General features: G+C 46.3%; 3 protein-coding genes and 1 non-coding gene across 9 annotated transcripts; 2 read left to right on the forward strand and 2 right to left on the reverse strand.

Annotated features, from left to right (window-relative positions):
* The first annotated feature begins 349 nt into the window (after positions 1–349).
* Positions 350–9,752, forward strand: LOC135624605 (uncharacterized). Of its 2 annotated transcripts, none has more exons than XM_065128409.1 (17): positions 350–702; positions 1,350–1,712; positions 1,809–1,949; positions 3,268–3,400; positions 3,492–3,605; positions 3,712–3,785; positions 3,853–3,927; positions 4,038–4,130; positions 4,262–4,322; positions 4,419–4,751; positions 5,762–5,888; positions 6,070–6,169; positions 6,736–6,805; positions 6,885–7,037; positions 7,649–7,744; positions 7,884–8,200; positions 8,658–9,752. In XM_065128409.1, the coding sequence occupies exons 1-17, from the start codon at positions 697–699 to the stop codon at positions 8,883–8,885; spliced, it is 2,484 nt and encodes an 827-aa protein (XP_064984481.1). In that variant the 5' UTR covers positions 350–696; the 3' UTR covers positions 8,886–9,752. The 2 variants fall into 2 exon arrangements, with proteins under 2 accessions (XP_064984481.1, XP_064984476.1); XM_065128404.1 differs by having other exon boundaries at positions 350–783; positions 8,658–9,751.
* LOC103978352 (type IV inositol polyphosphate 5-phosphatase 11) lies at positions 7,667–12,764 on the reverse strand. Of its 5 annotated transcripts, none has more exons than XM_018824112.2 (9): positions 11,934–12,764; positions 11,091–11,244; positions 10,866–10,996; positions 10,729–10,805; positions 10,526–10,651; positions 10,282–10,452; positions 10,039–10,205; positions 9,810–9,953; positions 7,667–7,804 (listed from the first exon to the last, which is right to left on the reverse strand). In XM_018824112.2, the coding sequence occupies exons 1-9, from the start codon at positions 11,963–11,965 to the stop codon at positions 7,763–7,765; spliced, it is 1,044 nt and encodes a 347-aa protein (XP_018679657.2). In that variant the 5' UTR covers positions 11,966–12,764; the 3' UTR covers positions 7,667–7,762. The 5 variants fall into 5 exon arrangements, with proteins under 5 accessions (XP_018679657.2, XP_018679659.2, XP_018679658.2 ...); XM_018824114.2 differs by having other exon boundaries at positions 10,039–10,176; positions 10,265–10,452; XM_018824113.2 differs by having other exon boundaries at positions 10,729–10,996; positions 11,157–11,244.
* On the forward strand, positions 9,554–9,625 carry TRNAD-GUC (transfer RNA aspartic acid (anticodon GUC)). Its single transcript has one exon. It is a non-coding gene; the product is annotated as a tRNA-Asp (tRNA).
* A 140-nt stretch (positions 12,765–12,904) lies between the features above and the next one.
* LOC135624614 (wall-associated receptor kinase-like 14) lies at positions 12,905–15,546 on the reverse strand. Its single transcript, XM_065128416.1, has 3 exons — positions 14,532–15,546; positions 14,351–14,440; positions 12,905–14,250 (listed from the first exon to the last, which is right to left on the reverse strand). Exons 1-3 carry the CDS (start codon positions 15,286–15,288, stop codon positions 13,010–13,012), a joined length of 2,088 nt encoding a protein of 695 aa, XP_064984488.1. The 5' UTR covers positions 15,289–15,546; the 3' UTR covers positions 12,905–13,009.
* Positions 15,547–20,787: the final 5,241 nt, after the last annotated feature.

Here is a 20,787-nt window from a genome sequence, read left to right on the forward strand (position 1 = left end):
TTTCAACTAAGCAACATTTATATATAATTTAAAGTGAGAACAACGTTTAATTGAGTTTTTTTTTTTTTTTTCTTTCATCGATCACCGTCCATTGTTAAATCAACATCATTTAAATTTTCTACTCTTTTGTAATAATTACCTTAGAATAATAATGTATAACAAAAGTCTTGCTGTAATTGGCTCTAATTATAATGGACAAGCCCTAGACTGAATTGATGGCGTTTTCGTTATAAAATTCAAGTACAGTGGCATTTGTATTATATATATATTAAAAAATGGATTTTATTTTAATGACCGTTAAAATTAAATCGTGTCCTTCTTTCGGATGAAGATTTAAGCGAGCGGTGACCGTAACACTACTCCTCCTCCTCCTCCTCTCTCTCTCTCTCTCTCTCTCTCTCTCTCTCGCGTGGTAGACTTCCCTAAACCTTACTCTCCTCCTTGCTTCCGGCGCCCAGAATCCTCCATCGCTCGTCGGGGAGCGTCGCCGCTCGTAATGGTGCTCTGATCCGCCCTTGGAAGGCCACGCGACGGGAGTTCTCGACCCGGGCGGCGTGCCGGCATAGCAACGACCCGGCCGGTGGGGAAAGCTAGCTCCTTTCCAGCCAAGGCGGAGCCGGTCGTGCTAGGTTGCGCGAATGGGTGGTCCCGTCGTGGTTTGATGGAAGCGGCTCTGGGAACTCCTGGGGTCGATATATGGAGGTGAAGCCCTCGCTTCCTCGTGGGGTGTCGTCGAGGGCAGCATTTCCCTTGTCGGTGCTTCTCGCGGCTGTCACTCTTGAGGTAGGGCGGGTTGATCCGCCGATCTTGAGGTTTTGGAAGTTTTGGGGGTTTCTTGTGTTGCGGGTGCGAAGAATTTGGATGATAGTTGTCTCGAGTTTACCTTGGATTACGGCGTCTGCTGTGATCTGGGGCAATTTGGGTGACCGGGCTGGTTGTGGTTTAGGGCTTACTTTTCTTATTCTCGTTTTCGTCGAAAAAACTCTCATCTTTGTGTAGTTTTAAAATGTTTCTGATGATTATTCTTCTTCGCGTTATGGAATCGGTCGAACTGCCTGCGGTGACAGAAGTCTTGATTCTTTCTTGTGGTTGTTCGTGATGTTCATGAGTTTTTGTTGAAAGCTTTGCAGTCGTTGCTGTGCTTTGTATAGAACCAGCTTTATACTTTTTTCTGTGGGTTCATCAAAATTGTGAAGCGCTTTTTGTGTTGATCTAGTGCATTCAATGGCTATTTGATATCGTTCTTTTTGTCCACCTAATGCGCTACAGTCATTTGTTTTTCTGATACTTTGGTGCGATTTTGGCCGATACAGGAAGTTCACAGTTTCAATTTGCTATTCTCTGTACAGTTTGTGTTGCTTCTGGTGTGTTTTGGAGGAACCGGTGCAAAATCTCAAGACAGTGAGCTGCTGTTTTCGCAAAATCCTAAGGTGGGGGCGAAAGATGTTCAACTCACGCACTCATGCATCCATGATGAGATACTCCATCAGAGGCGTCGGCCTGGTCGAAAAGAATACTCCGTTACTCCACAAATTTATTACCAGTCTAGTTTGTCAAGGTCACGCCATAGTGGTGGACGAGCTTTGCTTGAGGTGTCCTCGGCACCTTTGCTGCAAAAGGATGCAAAGCAGCCCATCCGGATACTTTTGAACTATGATGCTGTGGGGCATTCTCTTGATAGGGATTGCCAAAATGTGGGTGAACTCGTGAAGGTAAATGTGTTTCTGTTAGATAATTCCTCCAACTATGAATTCAGAGTCTTGCATTCTTTTGGTGTGAATTAATCTCTTATCATGATGGTATTTCAGCTTGGTGAACCACCTGTAACGTCAGTTCCAAGAACCCCTGTGTGCAAGACTCATGGGGATCGGCCAGTATTTGCAGATTGTTGGTACAACTGCACATCGGAAGACATTTCAGGGGAGGATAAAAAAAGATGTCTTCGAAAGGTACAATTTCTTGTCTGTTGGTGCTTCAGCCATGTCGGCATTGATTCATGTGGGTATAACTTGTATATACCAATTTGATTTGTCTATTTCTTTATTTGCCCATTTTTTAAGAGCAAAATGCTCATTATTTTTTTTCCCAAAATTTGCATATGTTTTCTCATCCAACTTTTGATTTCTCACCTTGTGGGTGGTAACTAGATGAGAACATAAAATAGTGCATTCAAGGTGTCTCACTTTCAAGTTCAGTTTCTGTCCATTCGGTGAAGTTCCACTTTTTGTCTGTACTGAATTAGGTTTTGGAAACCTCAAGAAAACTAGAAGAGAATATTAATGCCATTTAGCTATACATCATGTTGTTTAATATCATTTTTGTACCCTATCGGTGGCTTTACATCTTTAGGTGAACTTTTATTTACTTCGAGTGATGCACTGTAAGCTAAAAGTGTATTACAAGCATTCTGACAATGAACTCAATGCGCCAAAATAGAACAGATAGAACTCTATGAAGTATTAGCGTATTATTCCAACAAGTATTATGTCTACTAGACTAGTTACATTTACTAAATTATCTCTTCTGCTGTTGCTCATTAGTCTTTAATTTTCAATTAGTCAAACTCAATATTGTGTTCGTTAGGTTCATTCTTTTCAGCTTTTGGTAGCAATCCTTACTTCTAAGTACTTAGCAGTTAGGACTTAACAAAAGCTGCTGTTATGCATCATGGTGATGTCTATTAAGGTTGTATTAATGAAACATATTGGGTTAAATTTCTAATATTTCAACCAGATTTTGTATGCATGGAATGAAAGACACAATGCTTCAAAAGCTGATGGCATGGAAATAAGTATAAGCTGCGTTACTTTAGTTCAAGCTGTCATGAGGAATATGGGAAGCATTTCACTAAGAACTAAATGTAATGACAAGCGAACAACCCGATCTTGCATATGATCATCTTTAAAGCTTGATAGTTTGACTTTCAATTTGGCCATTAGAGGGTAGGATTGGGTCAATTTATAGAAAGAGTCAAAACTGGGAAAGAAAAAATGTCGAGTAGACCTAATCAGTGGATATTTGTGATGGATTCACTTTTGGAAATTGGATATGGTCAAGCTTTAATGTTTAGAATTTAGTGTAATTTGAATCTTCCAGTACTGGTTGAAGATGGTGAAGCCTATGAAGATCTGACAGAAACTAGACATTCTATTGGCCAAAATTGACTTGGATACAAAAATTAGTGAAGTTAGTGACGATGTTTTATCATTCTTATTTGTGGAGACCCTAGATCGATTGTTTTTGTTCATAAAAAAAATTCTTGAGCAGGCACTAGGACAAACAGCAGAGTGGTTCAAAAGGGCTTTAGCAGTTGAACCTGTCAAGGGAAACTTACGGTTGAGTGGATATTCTGCATGTGGACAGGATGGTGGGGTGCAACTCCCCCATGAATATGTTGAAGGTGCCGATGTAGTTTAGTTTTGTTATATTATCTTGGCTTCAGCATTTCTCCTTTATTTTTCTTGTCATATAAATCTACCTATACTTTGCAGATGGTGTTTCTGATTCAGATCTGGTTCTCTTGGTAACCACTAGACCCACAACTGGCAACACTCTTGCTTGGGCAGTGGCATGTGAACGAGATCAATGGGGTCGTGCAATCGCAGGTGCTTTTTATATCATTAGTTTGTTGGCATTTACTGACAAACTTTATCTGGATTTTTTTAACTATGATGTTTATGCTAATGTAATTTAGCCTTACGCAATCGGTAGGTCATGTAAATGTCGCTCCCCGTCATTTAACAGCTGAAGCTGAAACGTTACTTTCAGCTACTTTGATACATGAGGTTAGCAACATTCTACAAATCAATCCTTCAACTACTCCTGGTAACTTATGAGGATTTCTGTCCATAGGTCATGCATGTTTTAGGTTTTGATCCTCATGCCTTTGCACACTTCCGTGATGAGAGAAAAAGAAGGCGTAGCCAGGTATCCATTTGCAGTTTCTTCACTAATTTCTAATCCTGTTTAGCTCAATTGGTTAGTCCTTACTATTCAATTATCATCTGTAATATCTAATGGATCATTCTTTTTTTTAGGTCACTGTTCAAGTTATGGATGAGAAGCTTGGCCGTATGGTCACACGTGTGGTCCTGCCTCGAGTTGTTATGCACGCCAGACATCACTATGGGGTATGTTTAACTGAACCATATAGGGAAATGAGATTCTTTCTTTATTCTGTAATGGCAGTATGCAAATGAATTCAGTTCCTGAATTTGAGATTATAGTGTCGCTGAGCACAGTGGTTATGCTTTTCTGTCAGGCATTTTCTGAAAATTTTACTGGCTTAGAGTTGGAAGATGGAGGCGGTCGTGGTACATCAGGTACCTTCAATTTCATAAGTGGAATGTAAATGCCTCATCGAATATCCCATTAAGTTTCTCACCATAATTTCTAAATGATACATGAATTATTGGCAGGATCTCACTGGGAGAAAAGACTTCTAATGAATGAAATTATGACAGGATCTGTCGATATAAGATCTGTAGTTTCAAAAATGACTTTGGCTTTATTAGAGGACAGTGGGTGGTATCATGCTAATTATAGCATGGCAGATCACCTTGACTGGGGTCAGAATCAAGGAACTGAATTTGTTACATCTCCTTGCAATCACTGGAAAGGGGCATACCGATGCAACACTACTCAGTTGTCAGGCTGTACATACAACAAGGAGGCAGAAGGGTATTGTCCTATTGTAAGCTATAATGGGGACTTGCCAAAATGGGCTCAATATTTCCCACAGGCTAATAAAGGTAAGCTTGGAAATATGTGTTCTATTTCATGATGATATTCATGATATCATCTTCTGATGTCTTTGGTCTTTCTTATTTCATGATAAAGTATAATGATGTATCGTGTTTTTTTTATTTTATTTTATTGTTCTTGTTGTCTTTTAAATGCCAGTACTCTGTGCTGGCTTGGAACCTCTGAGCATCTTCCAATGCTGCCTGTTTGGAGGGTTCTGATCTTGAGTCAGAATAGCAGTCACATTTTCTGGTTGGTTCTTGTTTTTCAGTGTGGGGTAATTGAAATATTAAATTTACAAATTCAAATAGGTATAAATAGTCACTTGATGGATGAAGCTGAGGAGATGCCATAGGTGGATGAAATGAGTGAGATCAAGCTGGACCAGACTATAGACAGGCTAAGGGGGCGTAGTATATGCATATATTGTCAGTAATTGGTGAAACACATTGAAGGCAAAGAAAGGTGAATTGTATAACAGTGTGATCAACCTTGGCAGTTTGAAGTGAAATTGTTAGTCTGCCTGTCTGGTGATATAGCTGTTTCAGATTTACAAGAAGCTTTCTTGCTTTGTGTTCCCATCTCCTTGGGGTTCTAATTACAAAAATGAATCACTGCAGGTTTGTGTATGTATGATACGAGCCTTGTGTGACAATTTCTCTTTTTCATGTCCTTATCTTCTTACCTATGTTTGTTTTTGAAAAGGACTCCTTGTGGTTGAGAAAAAGTTAATTCTTGATATCATTCTTTATAATTTTGTATGTAGTGAACCATCAATTTGCTAGAATTATGCACATTTGCATGCTAAATAATTGCATTGTATTGACTACAACTTTTGTAATCCTACTTCTAGGTCCAGTTTGAAGCAAACGTGCCTAAGTTTGCCCTCATTAGATAAAGCTATTATTATTTTATCAATCCAACTGAAGCGGTATTTTTGTAGCTCATAAGATTTAGAAATATGAGCTTTTCAGATGATGCATTTTTTAAATATGTTTTAAGACCTGTTGTATTGCAGGTGGGCAATCATCATTGGCAGACTATTGCACATATTTTGTTGCTTATTCTGATGGTTCTTGCACAGACACCAACAGTGCACGTGCACCTGATAGAATGCTAGGTGAGGTCCGAGGAAGTAACTCCAGGTAAGAACGAGATTTAGTATTTGGTGTAACTGCATAAGTTAAATTTGCTTGTGAGAAAAGCCTTAAATATTAAAGTGTGCAACATAATGGGAAATCCAAATATGCCTGAAGCAGTGATTAAACAGACCAAAACTGTAGTCTTTCTTGATCACCTTCCTATCTGGTGGTACATGCTTGTTAGGTGCATGACTTCATCATTGGTGCGCACAGGCTTTGTAAGGGGCTCTACCACTCAGGGTAATGGTTGTTATCAACACAGGTGTACAAACAACACTTTAGAGGTAAAACAACTTTTTATCTTGCATAATCTTCCTGTTGTTTTTCATGCCAGTAAGTAGGACAGCTTATTTACTCTCCATACACTTGATTTGTCTGATCAATTCATGTGAGATTTTATCAGTAGGGACTCTGGCAGCCAGGATTAGTGTCTAAGCTTTGTAGATTGTAATTTACCTTGGTCATTGATGGTAGCTATTGGACCTGCATTGTATCTTGGTAACTTTGTAGATGGCATTATGTTCTGAATATAAATAATTGGATTGGATAGTGAAATTGGTTTGACATATTTTGAACCAGTTTATTTCTTAAGTATAAAATTATTCTGAATGTTGCAGAAGAAATTCCTACCTAATGCAGACAAACTTGTAATTGTTGTCCTCCTTTGGATCTGTAGCAAACAAGTTTTCACGATGCAATTTATTATTTGCTCCTTTTTTAGGTTTTCCTCTGCCTGTCCTTGCAATATTGTTTTAGATTTATCGACTTCATGACAGGTGGATCTAGCATGTGTCTGTAGACCTATGCTCATATATAACCATGGTAGATCTTATTAATTTCTTTTATCTAGGTTGCTGTGGACGGTGTTTGGAAGGTCTGTCGTGAATCTGGTGGTCCTGTTCAATTTTCAGGATTCAATGGTGAGTTGGTCATTGTGTTAAACATCACATATGTGATCTTTGTGGACTCACAGTTAGATATACTACCTTGATGATTCAGGTGAGCTGATATGCCCAGCATATCATGAGTTGTGCAGTGGTGCACCGGTGCCTATAATTGGCCAATGTCCTGGCTCCTGTAGTTTTAATGGTGATTGCATAGATGGGGAGTGCCACTGCTTCCTTGGGTTTCATGGTGATGACTGCAGCCAAAGTGAGTTAACATGATTAAACCCTTCATATATATTTAGTTTGTCATGGGGTTTAGTTAGAAGTCCTGAACTGTCAAGCAGGAGTGAGTTTCAAAATGCTCAACTGAATTGGAGGAGCTAGAATAAGTGATTTGTTCCTACAATTATTGCTGGTCATGCCACTAAGATTTTTGAGAAAACAAATAAAGATTATATGATTCTATAGTGGGTGGGTGGGGTGCTACATCATTTTTCTGGCATCAATTAAATAATTATCCTCAGTGGGATATTTGGCTTTCTTTGTTTGATGATGATTTTAGCTTCGCTGATGTTGTGAAAGTTACGAGTAAAATGTATGCCAAGAAGCATATCTTACATCATTATAACCGTCGGGATGATTCACTATGAAGGATATGATCTCAGTCTTATTCTATCACAAAGTAGAAACCATTTCTAAATTGTATTATGCTGCCTTACAAAGGACTGGCTGATCTTTTACCTTTTACAATATTGTAGTGGCATTATAACGTCCTTTCAGATCGTCTTTTCTTTTTCACTCTGCAGTATTGACAACTCGTGCATTGTGCTCTAGTTCATTCTTTTCACTATATAAACTATGTTTCTTCATTTACAGGATCATGTCCACGAAATTGTAGCGAGCATGGCACATGCTATCCAAATGGTGCCTGTCAGTGTGACAGTGGCTTTGCTGGCATTGATTGCTCCACTGGTACTCTTCCCTGTTCTGCTATCCATGTTGTCTTCCAAATTCATTTGTTATGTTTGATACCTGTACAGTAACAATTAGATGCTCATGCTCTTAAACCAAAGAAAGCATTCAAATTGAGTCATTAATGCATATTTTGCAGCTATTTGCGATGAGCAGTGCAGCTTGCATGGAGGAGTATGTGACAATGGTGTTTGTGAGTTCCGCTGTTCCGATTATGCTGGCTATACTTGCCAGAACAGCTCCTCATTGCTGCCTAGCCTTTCGATTTGTGGTGATGTGCTAGCTCAGGATGCATTTGGACAACACTGTGCGCCAAGTGAACCAAGCATACTCCAGCAGCTTGAATCAGCTGTAGTAATGCCTAATTACAACCGGTTGATGCCAGGTGGCCGGATGCTGTTTAGCATCCTTAATAATGGCCACTGTGCTGCTGCAGCAAAGCGGCTCGCCTGCTGGGTATGTTATTCGCATCTATTGACTCTCAAGATTCTGTTAAATGTTCTGTTGATTGGTTCTGTATCACCGGTACATGGATTTTAAAAAAGTTTTTGGATTGTGTTTTCATAATTTTTATAAACAGTTTAATTTGCTACTCTTGGTAAAGATATGAACAGCGTCTATCAGGGAAATAGGATACTTCATCTTATTTCACAACAATCAACATTCATGTAGTGTTCACCCAATTTGTTGAATAGACACTCTGGTTCAAATTTTTACCTATAATAAGTTGTGCTCTGAAGCTAGCCTTTGTCCTGTTTGCTCATGCTTGCCATCACCTGTCTATATGATTGATCACTAGTTTATTTAACAATATAGCCAAGATGGTGTCGCGAAGAGGGATGTACCTGCACCACTTTGTATGGCATTCAGAAGGTTAACAAGTTCTTAACTTTTTGCTCCTTTTCTATTGTAGATCTCAATCCAACGTTGTGACAAGGATGGAGATAATAGGCTCCGGGTGTGCCACTCTGCATGCCGGTCATATAATGCAGCATGTGGGGCCAGCCTCGATTGCTCAGACCAAACTCTTTTCGGCAGAGAGGAGGAAGGGGAGGGGCAGTGCACAGGCTATGGCGAGATGCGACCATGGTGGATGAGACGCATCGGCAATCTGTACTCACAAAACCAGCAGTACCTGTAAAGCCTTGTTTTTCCTGTTTGTATCTCTTTTCTCCATTATTTTTCTCTTCTCAAGCTTCTGTTCTAGGACTAGTCACGCCTGTATTTTGCGTGCCAAAAGGTTAGGGCAGGGAAAATCCTTGAAGAAGAGGATCCATGGGTGTTTCGTGGTATGTAGTTGGGCTTGTTCTAAGAACTAGCCTGGCTGACAGCAAAATGGGAGGAGGGTAGTGTGGAAACAGCTGAATGTATTTAGTATTTATTCTATTATGAGTTTCTTGAAGATAATGTGGGTCTTCTTGCTCTGTGAATGAATAACAAGACCATGATGAGATCACCACAACTCCAAGGTCTCCAGTTGAAGTGATGTGGCATGCAGAAACTACATTGGAAGTGTTTATATATATATTGTTGTTAGGATTTGTGAAATATTTCAAAGCTACAAACTCCTGGCTGAATTTTCCTTTTAGGAAAACATCCTACCACCAAGATGGTTTTAGTTTCATGTGATTTTAAGCTTATTAAATTTAGCAGCAATTGTTACACAGGAAGTAATTTTTTTGAATATGGTTGGATGATATGTTTGCATGTTTAGGTGTAATTTTATCTAAATTCAATTGTTCATTTTTCTAAATAATATTCTAATAATATTTAGTATTTATAGTTTTAAAGTGAAGATAATACAACAATGTCGTTGTAGTATAGTGGTGAGTATTCCCGCCTGTCACGCGGGTAACCCGGGTTCGATCCCCGGCAACGGCGATGTCTTTTTATAAGTCATTTTTTCCCTTTCTATTATTATTATTATTATTATTATTATTATTATTATTATTATTATTATTATTATTTCAAACCGTCACCGTCTCCACAACAACACTATCCACAGATTGACATCACACCATTCATATGATTTTTGCATGTTAGAGATCACTCACACACTCTTTACCTTCAAACACAGGTGGGCCCTCACTGGCTTATGGTCAGAGGTCTTGACTCGATCGATCGACTCGTAGGAGTGCAACGCCGCATCGATCCCCGATGAGCTATCGATCTTGAACAAGATTCTGTCGGTCCACGAAGGCACTCTGACCTGTGAATCATAGCGAGCAGTCATTGCACGGGCACTGAATGCTAATCAGCAATGATCTCTCTCTCTCTCTCTCTCTCTCTCACACCTTGTAGCTCGTATCGTAGTTGTTGCTCCCCACGTCGTACTTGTACGTCGGCTTAAACGACAAGCTCCCTTCGCAGTACCCAACGAACACTTCCCCACTTTTCGCTTCCCGGAGCAGCTGGTCTTTGCTCGTCAACAGCTGCATCGTCATCACGTAACGCAGAGTACCTAAGCACGGAGAGGAGAGGAGAGGAGAGGACAGATGTGAGTCATGATCTCTTACGTACGTTGTGAAGGTTCTTACGGATCAGGCTTCGTGCTGGGTGGGTGCTGATTCCCTGCAATCTGTAGTTGAGATCTCCCATCCACACCGTCACATGGCAATGCCTCCGACATGGATTCCCGTCCTTGGCGAAGAGCGAGTGGGAGATGTGCCTGCACTGGGAGTTCCTCTCCTCCACGTTGCGCGCATGAGCTGCATGTAACACACACACGACAGTTCGATACGATTGCTTATGAGCAGTAGGATCGATCCAAGCATTCCACACCTGAGAGATGACAGGAAACGAAGACCATGCGGATTCCATTGAACTCGATATGCACGCCCACGGCTCCCTTCTTCCTTCCTACCAACCCTCCACAGCCTCTGACTGCGTGCTTGTCCACCCTCGTCTCTGCATCGTCGAGGAGTTGTCAGCAGAAGCTGCAAGCGGAGTTCTCGTGGCGGCTCCCTGTTTCTGCGTGCTCTCACCTTTCGCCAAGGGTTGGGAGTTTTTGGGGCCGAACACAAACAGTTGCAGCGATTGCATCGTCGCTGCTGCCAAGAGGCTAAAAGAAGGACGGTATATGAGAAGTTCCACAAGATATGAAGCAGTAAGAATGAAGTACCGGTGGGTTTCGGCAAGAGCAGCCTGCAACTGCACTCCGACGTCATGCTTTGGGACTTCCTGCAACCCTACCGCTAAAAGATCAAACCTTCTGTGCCAGCCGATGAGCTCCGCCATGTCGCCCGAGGATGCCTTGGAATAAACCAACATGGGGTTGTGAATCCAACGTGAATCGGGAATACATAGGTGCTTTTGCTCGGTCGACCAAATCGAAACCTTTGTCTACCTTTCCATTCATGTTCCATGTCACTATGCAGACACAAGTAACTGAGCTGGTGGAGAACTCACAAACCTTTTCGATGGCCACCGTCTTTATCCCTTCATGAGCAGCGCCCATGGAATCAAATCTGCGATCCTTCTTCAGCTCCATGGATCTTTCCCTGCAAGTAGCCATCACCATCGCCGCATGATAGTGAAAATGATGTCTGCCTGACTCATCGTTACACTTGTCTCGTTATCTTGAGTTCATTTGACCATCGTGATTGTTACACTTCGATACGTAATAGATTGTCTTAGGTAAACAAATCCTAATGCTTCCAAGGGAGGGTCTGTGTGAAAGAATACTTGCAAAACCAGATATCGTTGATCGAATAATAATATATCTAAAAATCGATATAAGATTTAACTTGGTTTGATGATCTATATCAGTGTTAGATTAAATTCTTCCTTACGTGAGATCAATCACAAGTTGTGATTCTTAAGTTCTTTCTATTCAAACATAAATGTCATTGTACTTTTTTAAAAGTAAATTTCTAAGATTTTTTTTTTTTCTCGCTCTTTTCAAAACTTTAGAGAATAAAACTCTTTCCTCCAAGTATTCTTTTTTACTATCAAAACCTAAGATATATAGAATAGTTTATGCTAAATTTCAGGATAATTCTCTTCTTTCACGAGACTCCTTTTGGTACTAACAAAGATTCTTTATCCCTAAAAAATCCTAAAATACTTATTAATCCTAACGGTCTTCTTCTATTTCTGTTTATATAATAAGTTTCATCTCCTATGCATGCCAACGAAGAAGACGAGAAGGGAGGAGGAGGCCATTAGGCGAAGGAAGAAGGAGACAAACCTTCTACAATGAAGACCACTGCAGTTGCCCATGATAGCTTGCCTCCTTGTTGCAAGATTGCTGATGCCAAGAATAGGTCCTTCGTCTTATATATATATACACACACACCTCTTCATGCTTGGAAGAGGCAAAGCACAACTCTGACCACAGCTCAAAGAAGTCGGTTTCCTTAAGTTAGGGTCCTTTTCATGTTCTGCACTGGTCAAACTAAAATTAGTGCTGGATGGATCAAAGTTTTGCCATATCTTCTTTCCTCGCCGCCTTATGAGCTAACATAGTTAGGTGTGGGTTGCAAATTTCCTTCTCAGAGCCTTTCACATTTGATCTATGCTTGGGTCTCTCGAGTTTCCAAATCGGATACCTTTTCCTGCAATCAATATGTTTCACATTATTTGTTGCGTTTGCAGATTGTATACTGTCATCAACTGAGCTCAATGTGATTTGGTCAGTGCAAGAAATCTGAGAACCCAACTTTGTCGGAGCTCAAACGTAGAATTTGCTGGAGCTGACACCGGAGGGTCTTTATCGGGCACCTGTCCGTCCGTTAATGACATGGGACAAATGTCTGATTTCCGGTGGTAGACTTATTTGATTAGGAGACCGGCCATGACATTTGAGATCACTTCCTGGTGTTCATGGAGCTTCGAGAACAAGCATCATGATCCTTCTTTCAAGCTCAACTGCTACTTTGACATTGCTGCCTCGACAGTGAAAGGCTATGGAAATCAAATACCTGCAAACAAATTTTTTGGAATAAAGTAGTCGATTCAGAGTACATCGTTCCAGACAGCTCTTTTACTCTGCGCTGCGATGCCTCCTAAATCTTTTCCAATTGCCTTCATCATCGAGTCACAAAGGATTTCTTGAGGCGGCGCCAAGATAGCTGTAGCCGTCGACCGGAATCTGACGCGTGAGAGGAACATAGGCATCCTAATTATCCATGCAAAAGTATTGATTTGAAGAGAACGTAGTGACGAAGAGAACATGGAAATTGTTGCCACTTCTGTATAGAGACAGTGCGTATTCAACTCCAAAGTGTGTGTTTTCAGTACAGATGGACGAAAGAGCATGGCAGATCAATGGATTGCGTTGCCCAACAGGTTGTTCTCGGAGAGAGAGCTCCGATCGCTGAACCATGGCTCCTGCACTGAAACAGGGGATCCTCCCTTCACTTCCTCTCCCCTGCTGCTCACCGACGCCAACCTCCTACTCTTCGACGTCGTGCGCGGCTTCTCGTTGCAGCTCGGCGGGGACGAGCACGAGGAGGACGACTTCGACAAGAACATGCTGCCGTCTGTGGGTACCCACCCGCTGAGCCTGATCTGTTCGAGCTCGTCCGCCACCTCCGTCATGGACGGCCGCATGTCCCTGTGGAAGGCAAGGCATCTAAACGCCAGCTCGGCCACCTTGTGAATGGAAGCCAGCGTCCGTGGATCTCTGTGCGGGGCAAGGTGAGGGTCGATTATGTCGTCGATGCAGCCTTTGCCGATCCTGTCCACCGCGAGCGCCGCCAAGAACACCTCGCTCTGCGCCCTGCTGAAGTCCACAGCCTTCAGCGCCGTGATGATCTCCGTCAGCACGACGCCGAAGCTGTAGACGTCGCTCTTGTCGGAGAGTTGGAAGTTCTGGTGGTACTGCGGGTCCACGTAGCCGGGGGTCCCCTGCGGCGCCGTCGAGATGTGCGACATCTCCGTCATGCCCATCCTCGACAGGCCGAAGTCTGCAACCTTGGGGTTGAATCTGTGATCCAGCAGTATGTTGCTGGACTTGATATCCCGGTGGTAGATGGGAGGATGGACGGCCGAGTGGAGGTAGGCGATGGCCTTAGCTGTCTCGGCGGCGATGGTGAGGCGAACGGTCCAAGGCAGCACCGGCCCCCGCACCCGCTGTAGGTGCTGTGCCAAGGTGCCGTGGGGCATGTACTCGTACACGAGGATCTGCTCTCTTTGCTCCACGCAGCATCCCAGGAGGCGGACGAGGTTGGGGTGGCTCACCGAGGAGAGCAGCCTGATCTCGTTCATCACCTGCTCGATGCTGTCGTTGTTAAGGTTCTTGATCTTCTTCACCGCCACGAGCCTGTCGTGGCTGAACATGCCGGCGTACACGGTGCCGAAAGCACCGGTGCCCAGGATGTGGTCCGCCGAGAAGCCGTCGGTGGCCTTCTCCATGTCCTTGTAGGAGTAGAGGGGAACGGCGCACGATGCCTCGGAGAGCAGGCGTCTCATGCTCTTCCGCTTCCTCGTCAAGGAGGAGTGACGTTTGATCCACCAGCAAACGGCAGCCAAGGCAGCCATTGCAGAGGCTCCAGCTATGATGCCTGAAACAAGATGATCGATCATCTTAGCACCGCAGTCATGGTCGGCAAGAACATCAAATTTCTGCTGGCCATTTGGTCAACCACATAGCAGGAAGAATACCTCCAGCGAGAAAACCATAACTGCTGGTGGTTCCACCGCAGCCACCTGTCATGTACTTTGTTGGATTGCATTTTTGATTGGGATCAGACACTGGAAAGAGCGAACGCAAAAGGAACAATCACAATTGAAGTCCAAAAAGTATCGGTTCAAAGGAAAATGGAGATAGAAGGAAAGGCCTAACCTCTACGGCAACCTGTGCCGTCGATGAACCCGTCCCCTTGGAACCCCTCCGAGCAGCCGCACCGGAATCCCGGCCGATGGGTCACCGGGGATGTAACGGTCGTGCAATTCGCGTCGGCCGCGCATCGACACGTTCCCTCGAGCCACCACGCCAGCTCCGCCGTGCTGAGGTCCAGCGACGGCACCGAGACGCCGCCCGGGTCGTTGATGCCGAAGGTCGTGAAGAGGAATCCGCAGCCGGAGGCGGCGATACTGTCGGCGTTGAAGAAACCTTCCTTGGTCGCATTGTAGAGGCAGGTGGCGTTGTCATACACAGGCCCGCAGCTGCCGTCGATCAGGATGGTGTCGACGCTGCATCTCTCTGTCAAGCTCTTGCCAGCCGTGGGCGTGCAGTTGCGGAGAAACAGTCCGTTCCTCCGGCTCAGCGCGTAGTTGTTGCCGAAGAGGCTCCTGGCAGCGTGGACGGAGCGGTTGCAAGCCGGTGGGACGTCGACCAGGAGGCCGTCGTCTGTGATGTTCCGCACCGTGAATTCTCCGATCCGGATCGTGGGTTTCGGGAGATTGGAACAGCCGAGGTGGATGGGGCATCCATCGGAGAAGCCGAAGGGATACGGGGCCGCGTAGGAGCCGCAGGCTCGTTCGCAGTCCTTGGCTGCTTGTGCAGAGACAACCAATCCGACGGCAACCACCGTGTCCGCGAGGAAGACCAAGAAGGACAACAAGAGAAGACGGTGGCACGTTCGCTGGAAACGAAGCATCTCTGTCTCTCCTCCTCGTTTCAGCTGCGCTCCAGCCCAATCACCGGGACGAACCCACACGCTTGCAGCATCGGAACCACAATCCTCAAGGAGAGACTGCTCTTCCAATCATCACAAGGCAAACAAAATCTCATGGCACTGATCCTAAACCTCAAAACGCTGCATCAAATTGACTTGAATCTGTGCTCTCTAATCTTCAACCATTTGGTCGTCTTCTTATCCCAGCCACCAGTCCAACCTGTGACGCAGAAGAAATGCCGCAGCGACTGGGAAATGGATTTAATAAGGCTTGAATTCCCGTGGCTTCAAGTCATTAATCTACTAATCTTTTATTCTGTACTTTGAATCATCATCATCATCCACCGTAGCGTCGCAGTTGGCATTTGGACTCTGCTTTCCAGGTTGACTGACTCACGCAGGGGAGAACCTTTCCGGTTCATGGTGTCGCCATCTGACAACAAGGGAAGACCTGACAAGTGGATCTTGATGAGTGGTGGTTAGCTTAGATCGTTCAGTGCATCCTGTCGATTCAAGCCGACCACGTCGACTAACCAACAAGACAAGCAGAGTGCGGTGGATTTCTACAGGACTGTCGGCTCCATTCGACACAAATATCCGAACCCAACAAAGGAGAAGGGAAGATTTAGGCCACGAGGCATCACCACCATGAACTCCGCGTGAGATCCAAGTTGAACATGGCAAGTGTGCAGGTTCTTCTTCCTCGCCCGTCCATCCTCAGCAGAGGAGACTAGAAAAACCAGCAAATACTCCAAAGAACCACACCACGGAGATCTGTGTAGAATTGACGTACACGTTACGAGGACTTGTGGTAGGCGTAATTGCTGACCGGAGCTGAATACAGAGAGCTCAAGCAAGTCTTCTACGTGCACATTTTTTATGGATGACCAAGAAAGATGATCGAGCACAGAGACATCCATTATTGGCATTCTACTCATATTCTTTTCGGGCACGAAATATCATTGAAAGCCATGGTGACATTGTTAGTGGTCTGGGAATCAGTTAGGCATCACGCCACCAGATCCATTCACCTTTGTCGTTCCGATACCGGTGGCACGGAGAACAACACCTTGCGTTTGAGCTGGTCAGCCGAATCCATCAGAGCATTAATGCAGACAAGTAGGGCGGCGTTGACCCATGGGCGACGGGACCTCTTCTTATCCAACATGTAACAGTCAACTCTTCTTTCTGTTGATTAAAGACGTTGCAACTGGAGTGTGGAGAAACTAGAAAGGATCTGCATCTCCCAACTTCTTCGCAGATTCAGGTTTGTTAGTCAACAAAGATTCTGTGTGGCCGGTGAGTCAGGACGATTAGGTTCGTAGGCTGACATTAAAAACTTTTGGTGGAATGAGTAGGATGATGAGGTGGCTAAGCTGAGTCCTCGGAACTTTTCAAGTGCTTCAGGCGAAGATTGAGCTAGAAGGGTCGGCTGAGTCCTTGCGAGCGGCTGGGGGTTAGCACTCCAAGGCTAGCCGACTTGAGTGTTGTTTATGATGAGATGTGTCATTTCGTCCCCGGGGTAGTTGGTAATCTTTCTTCGTGAGTGTGCCCTTGAGATGGGAGGTGCAGGCTGGCGTTGGTTGGGACCCGATCCGCTGGTCCACCCTCCTCTGCGCACTGGATGATGACTTCGGGGTGAAGACGCCCGTTGCTCAGTGGCAATCACCTTGCAAAACGACCTTCGTCGAGTATCTCCCGACTTTTGCCCATCCGACGAGCAAGTCAGTTTGGTTCGGATTCCCCTGTTTTTTCCCTTCCCCTTCCTTGGGATCGGACGAGGGTATTTATACCCGCGTGTGAGAGTTGATTGCCCCTTGATTCGGAGTGGCCGCTGACCTTGTGGGGATGGGACAACTTCTGACGAGATGGCGTCCTCGGGGGGTGCTTGTGGCGTCAAACGACACTGCCCCCCTCCGGGGTGTGCCGACAGATCCCCAACGGACCGAGCGGCATGCCTGGGGCTGAGGGACGTGATCGTACTGGGCGTCTCCATGGGAGAAGTGGGTTGACTCGTCGGGGGTGTTTTAGGGGGGTAGGACCCCATAGTGTGGGCAGGAGCGACCTTACTAATTGCACGGTAGGGGCGTGACGAAGCAAAATCGAGGCGTCGATGTAGGCGAGTCGAGGTCATCGTGAGGCGACTCGGATAGTGGAATGTGACTTAGTTGCACGGTGTGGCTCAATCGTTGGGATCGGGCCCGTGGGCAAAGCACCTACGTCTGGGCTCGAGTTTTAATGCCGACCGGTTGCAAACTGAGAGTGATTTAGCACACTTTGGTCGGAAGCTGGATGTGGGGGCTGAGCGGGTAGATCCTGCTCCGATTTGAATCTGGGGACCGAATTTGTGAGCTCGGCTCTGAATTGAGTATGGGGACCGAGTTTATGAGCTCGGCTCCGAATTGAGTCAGGGAACCGAGTTTGTGAGCTCGGCTCTAAATTGAGTCTAGGGACCGAGTTTGTGAGCTCGGCTCCAAATTGAGTCTGGGGACCGAGTTTGTGAGCTCGGCTCCGAATTGAGTCTGGGGACTGAGTTTATGAGCTTGGCTCGAATTGAGTATGAGGATCGAGTTTGTGAGCTCGACTCCGAATTGAATCTAGCGGATCGCTAGTCGGGAGCGATCTGGAGCAACTCGGGTAGGAATCGAGCTTGGGGCGCTGACGGGTCGTCAGTCGGGAGCGATCTGGAGCGACCCGGGCGGGAATCGAGTTTGGGGCGTTGATGGGTCGCCAGTCGGGAGCGATCTGGAGTGACCCGGGCAGGAATCGAGCTTGGGGCGCTGACATCTCACTAGTCATGAGCGATCTGCAGTGACCTGGGCAGGAATCGAGCTTGGGGTGTTGATGGGTCGCTAGTCGGGAGCGATCTGGGGTGACCCGGGCAGGAATCGAGCCCAGAGCGCTGACGGGTCGCCAGTCGGGCGCGATCTGGGGCGACCCGGGCAGGAATCGAGCTTGGAGCACTAATGGGTCGCTAGTCGGGAGCGATCTGGAGCAACTCGGGTAGGAATCGAGCTTGGGGCACTGACGGGTCGCTAGTCGGGAGCGATCTGGAGCGACCCGAGCGGGAATCAAGTTTGGGGCATTGATGGGTCGCCAGTCGGGAGCGATCTGGAGTGACCCGGGCAGGAATCGAGCTTGGGGCGCTGACAGCTCACTAGTCAGGAGCGATCTACAGTGACCTGGGCAGAAATCGAGCTTGGGGTGTTGATGGGTCGCCAGTCGGGAGCGATCTGGGGTGACCCGCGTAGGAATCGAGCTCGGAGCGCTGACGGGTCGCCAGTCGGGCGCGATCTGGGGCGACTCGGACAGGAATCGAGCTTGGAGCACTAATGGGTCACTAGTCGGGAGTGATCTAGAGCGACTCGGGGTAGGAAACGAGCTTGGGGCACTAACGGGTCGCCAGTCGGGAGTGATCTGGGGCGACCCGGGTAGGAATCGAGCTTGGAGAGCTGACGGGTCGCCAGTCGGGAGCGATCTGGGGTGACTCGGGTAGGAATCGAGCTTGGAGCACTGACGGGTCACCAGTCGGGAGCGATCTGGAGCGACCCGGGTAGGAATCGAGCTTGGGGCACTAACGGGTCGCTAGTCGGGAGCGATCTAGAGCGACCCGGGAAGGAATCGAGCTTGGGGAGCTGACGGGTCGCGAGTCAGGAGCGATCTGGAGTGACTCGGGTAGGAATCGAGCTTGGGGCACTAACGAGTTGCCAGTCAGGAGCAATTTGGGGCGACCCGGGTAGGAATCAAGCTTGGGACACTGACGGGTTACCAGTCGGGAGCGATATGGGGCGACCCGGGCAGGAATCGGTCTTGGGGCGTTGACAAGTCACCAGTCGGGAGCGATCTAGGGCGATCCGGGCAGGAATCGAGCTTGGAGCGCTGACGAGTCGCCAATCGGGAGCGATCTAGAGCAACCCGGGTATGAATCGAGCTTGGGGCGCTGACGGGTCGCCAGTCGGGAGCGATCTGGGGTGACCCGGGCTGGAATCGAGCTTGGAGCACTGATGAGTCACCAGTCGAGAGCGATCTGAGGTGACCCAGGTAGGAATCGAGCTTGGAGCGCTAACGGGTTGCTAGTTGGGAGCGATCTAGAGCGACCCTGGCAGGAATCGAGCTTAGGGCGTTGACGGGTCGCCAATCGAGAGCGATCTAGGGTGACTCGGGCAGGAATCGAGCTTGGAGCATTGACGGGTCACTAGTCGGGAGCGATCTGGAGTGACCCGAGTAGGAATCAAGCTTGGGGCGCTGACAGGTTGCCAATCGGGAGCGATCTGGGGTGACCCGGGTAGGAATTGAGCTTGGAGCGCTGATGGGTCGCTAGTCGGGAGCGATCTAGAGCGACCCGGGCATGAATCGAGCTTGGGGCGCTGATGGGTCGCCAGTTGGGAGCGATTTGGAGTGACCCAAGCAAGAATCGAGCTTGGGTTGCGAGTTATACTTGAACGCCGTTGTGCCATGTGGTGGGCCAAGCGGAGCTGTTGAATCTCAGATTTTGATGATGAAACCAATCAATTTGTGTTTATGTTTTAATTTGCGTTTTTGTGTGACGCAGAATGCTTCGATCAGGATGAGACAATTATAGCGGGAAAATCATGTTGTGCCGGAGGAAAATGTTAGAAGATTGGACGTCGGGCCGGTGGATTGGTCGACATATCGACAGAAGGCTTCAAGCCGTAGATTCGGGCATCGGGCCAAAAAGAGCGGGTATTACGCCAAGGATATCGGAGTTGCAGAGTCAACTGGCCGATTGGGCAATAGGCCGCAAGAGAGGACGATGCGCCGAAGAATCAGACGAAGCGACGAGGGACCAATGACATGCCGGACAACTTGATTGCTTAGGAGTAATTGTCTAGATCAAAGTTTTGCTTTACTTATGCAGGATTAACTATGATAGATTGAAGACATAGAGCAAGTCTATCAGAGTCAAGTTTGATAGGTGTTTGAGAGTCCGAAGATTCGTCGGAGATGTTGTCGGAACCAATCGAGAGGAAATCGGGTACTTGCCGAAGTTTTCGAAAGTCCACCGAAGAGATCGTCGAAGGTTCACGGAGATCACTAAGAAAGATCAGCTACTTGCCAAAGACTCATTGAACTTGCCACAAGACCGGGAGCCTACTGGGAGTCCGTCGGAAGAAATCCGAAGGTGTATCGGAAGTCCACCGGAAGTTCACGGAAAAGCTCGCCGGAAGGAAACTCGATGTTGTCGGTTAAAAACTTGCTTAGGACTATGTCTTAATTTCATAGTTTGTATGTAATTAGGGTTAGGATTAAGGGTTAATCCTATAACCCGGTTATGGGCCAATTGGGCCCAAGTTCTGACTAGTTTGGGCCAAGTTTGGAGCCCAACCAGTGAGCTGAAATAGATTGGGCGGTGGCACCGCTAGTACACTGTCAGTGTCAACACTGATAGGTGGTGGCAACGCCAGCATCGGGAACCCAAGAGAATTCAAAATTTGGAGCCTAAATTTGAATCCTCTTGGG

Source organism: Musa acuminata, chromosome BXJ1-3, assembly GCF_036884655.1.
Source record: "Musa acuminata AAA Group cultivar baxijiao chromosome BXJ1-3, Cavendish_Baxijiao_AAA, whole genome shotgun sequence".
Classification (NCBI taxonomy): domain Eukaryota; kingdom Viridiplantae; phylum Streptophyta; class Magnoliopsida; order Zingiberales; family Musaceae; genus Musa; species Musa acuminata.

Bases quoted from the DNA above. Each gene is read 5' to 3' on its own strand.
- LOC135624605 (XM_065128404.1), top strand. From the start codon at position 697: ATGGAGGTGAAGCCCTCGCTTCCTCGTGGGGTGTCGTCGAGGGCAGCA. The intron at 4,323-4,418 runs GTACCTTCAATT...AATTATTGGCAG, and splicing joins AGGCGGTCGTGGTACATCAG to GATCTCACTGGGAGAAAAGA. The intron at 4,752-5,761 runs GTAAGCTTGGAA...GTTGTATTGCAG, and splicing joins TTTCCCACAGGCTAATAAAG to GTGGGCAATCATCATTGGCA.
- LOC103978352 (XM_018824109.2), bottom strand. From the start codon at position 11,965: ATGGGCAACTGCAGTGGTCTTCATTGTAGAAG. The intron at 10,652-10,728 runs GTGAGAGCACGC...TCGACGATGCAG, and splicing joins CTCCCAACCCTTGGCGAAAG to AGACGAGGGTGGACAAGCAC. The intron at 10,206-10,281 runs GTAAGAACCTTC...CTCCGTGCTTAG, and splicing joins CCCAGCACGAAGCCTGATCC to GTACTCTGCGTTACGTGATG.
- LOC135624614 (XM_065128416.1), bottom strand. From the start codon at position 15,288: ATGCTTCGTTTCCAGCGAACGTGCCACCGTCTTCTCTTGTTGTCCTTC. The intron at 14,441-14,531 runs GTTAGGCCTTTC...CGCTCTTTCCAG, and splicing joins CGGCACAGGTTGCCGTAGAG to TGTCTGATCCCAATCAAAAA. The intron at 14,251-14,350 runs GTATTCTTCCTG...ATCTTGTTTCAG, and splicing joins TTATGGTTTTCTCGCTGGAG to GCATCATAGCTGGAGCCTCT.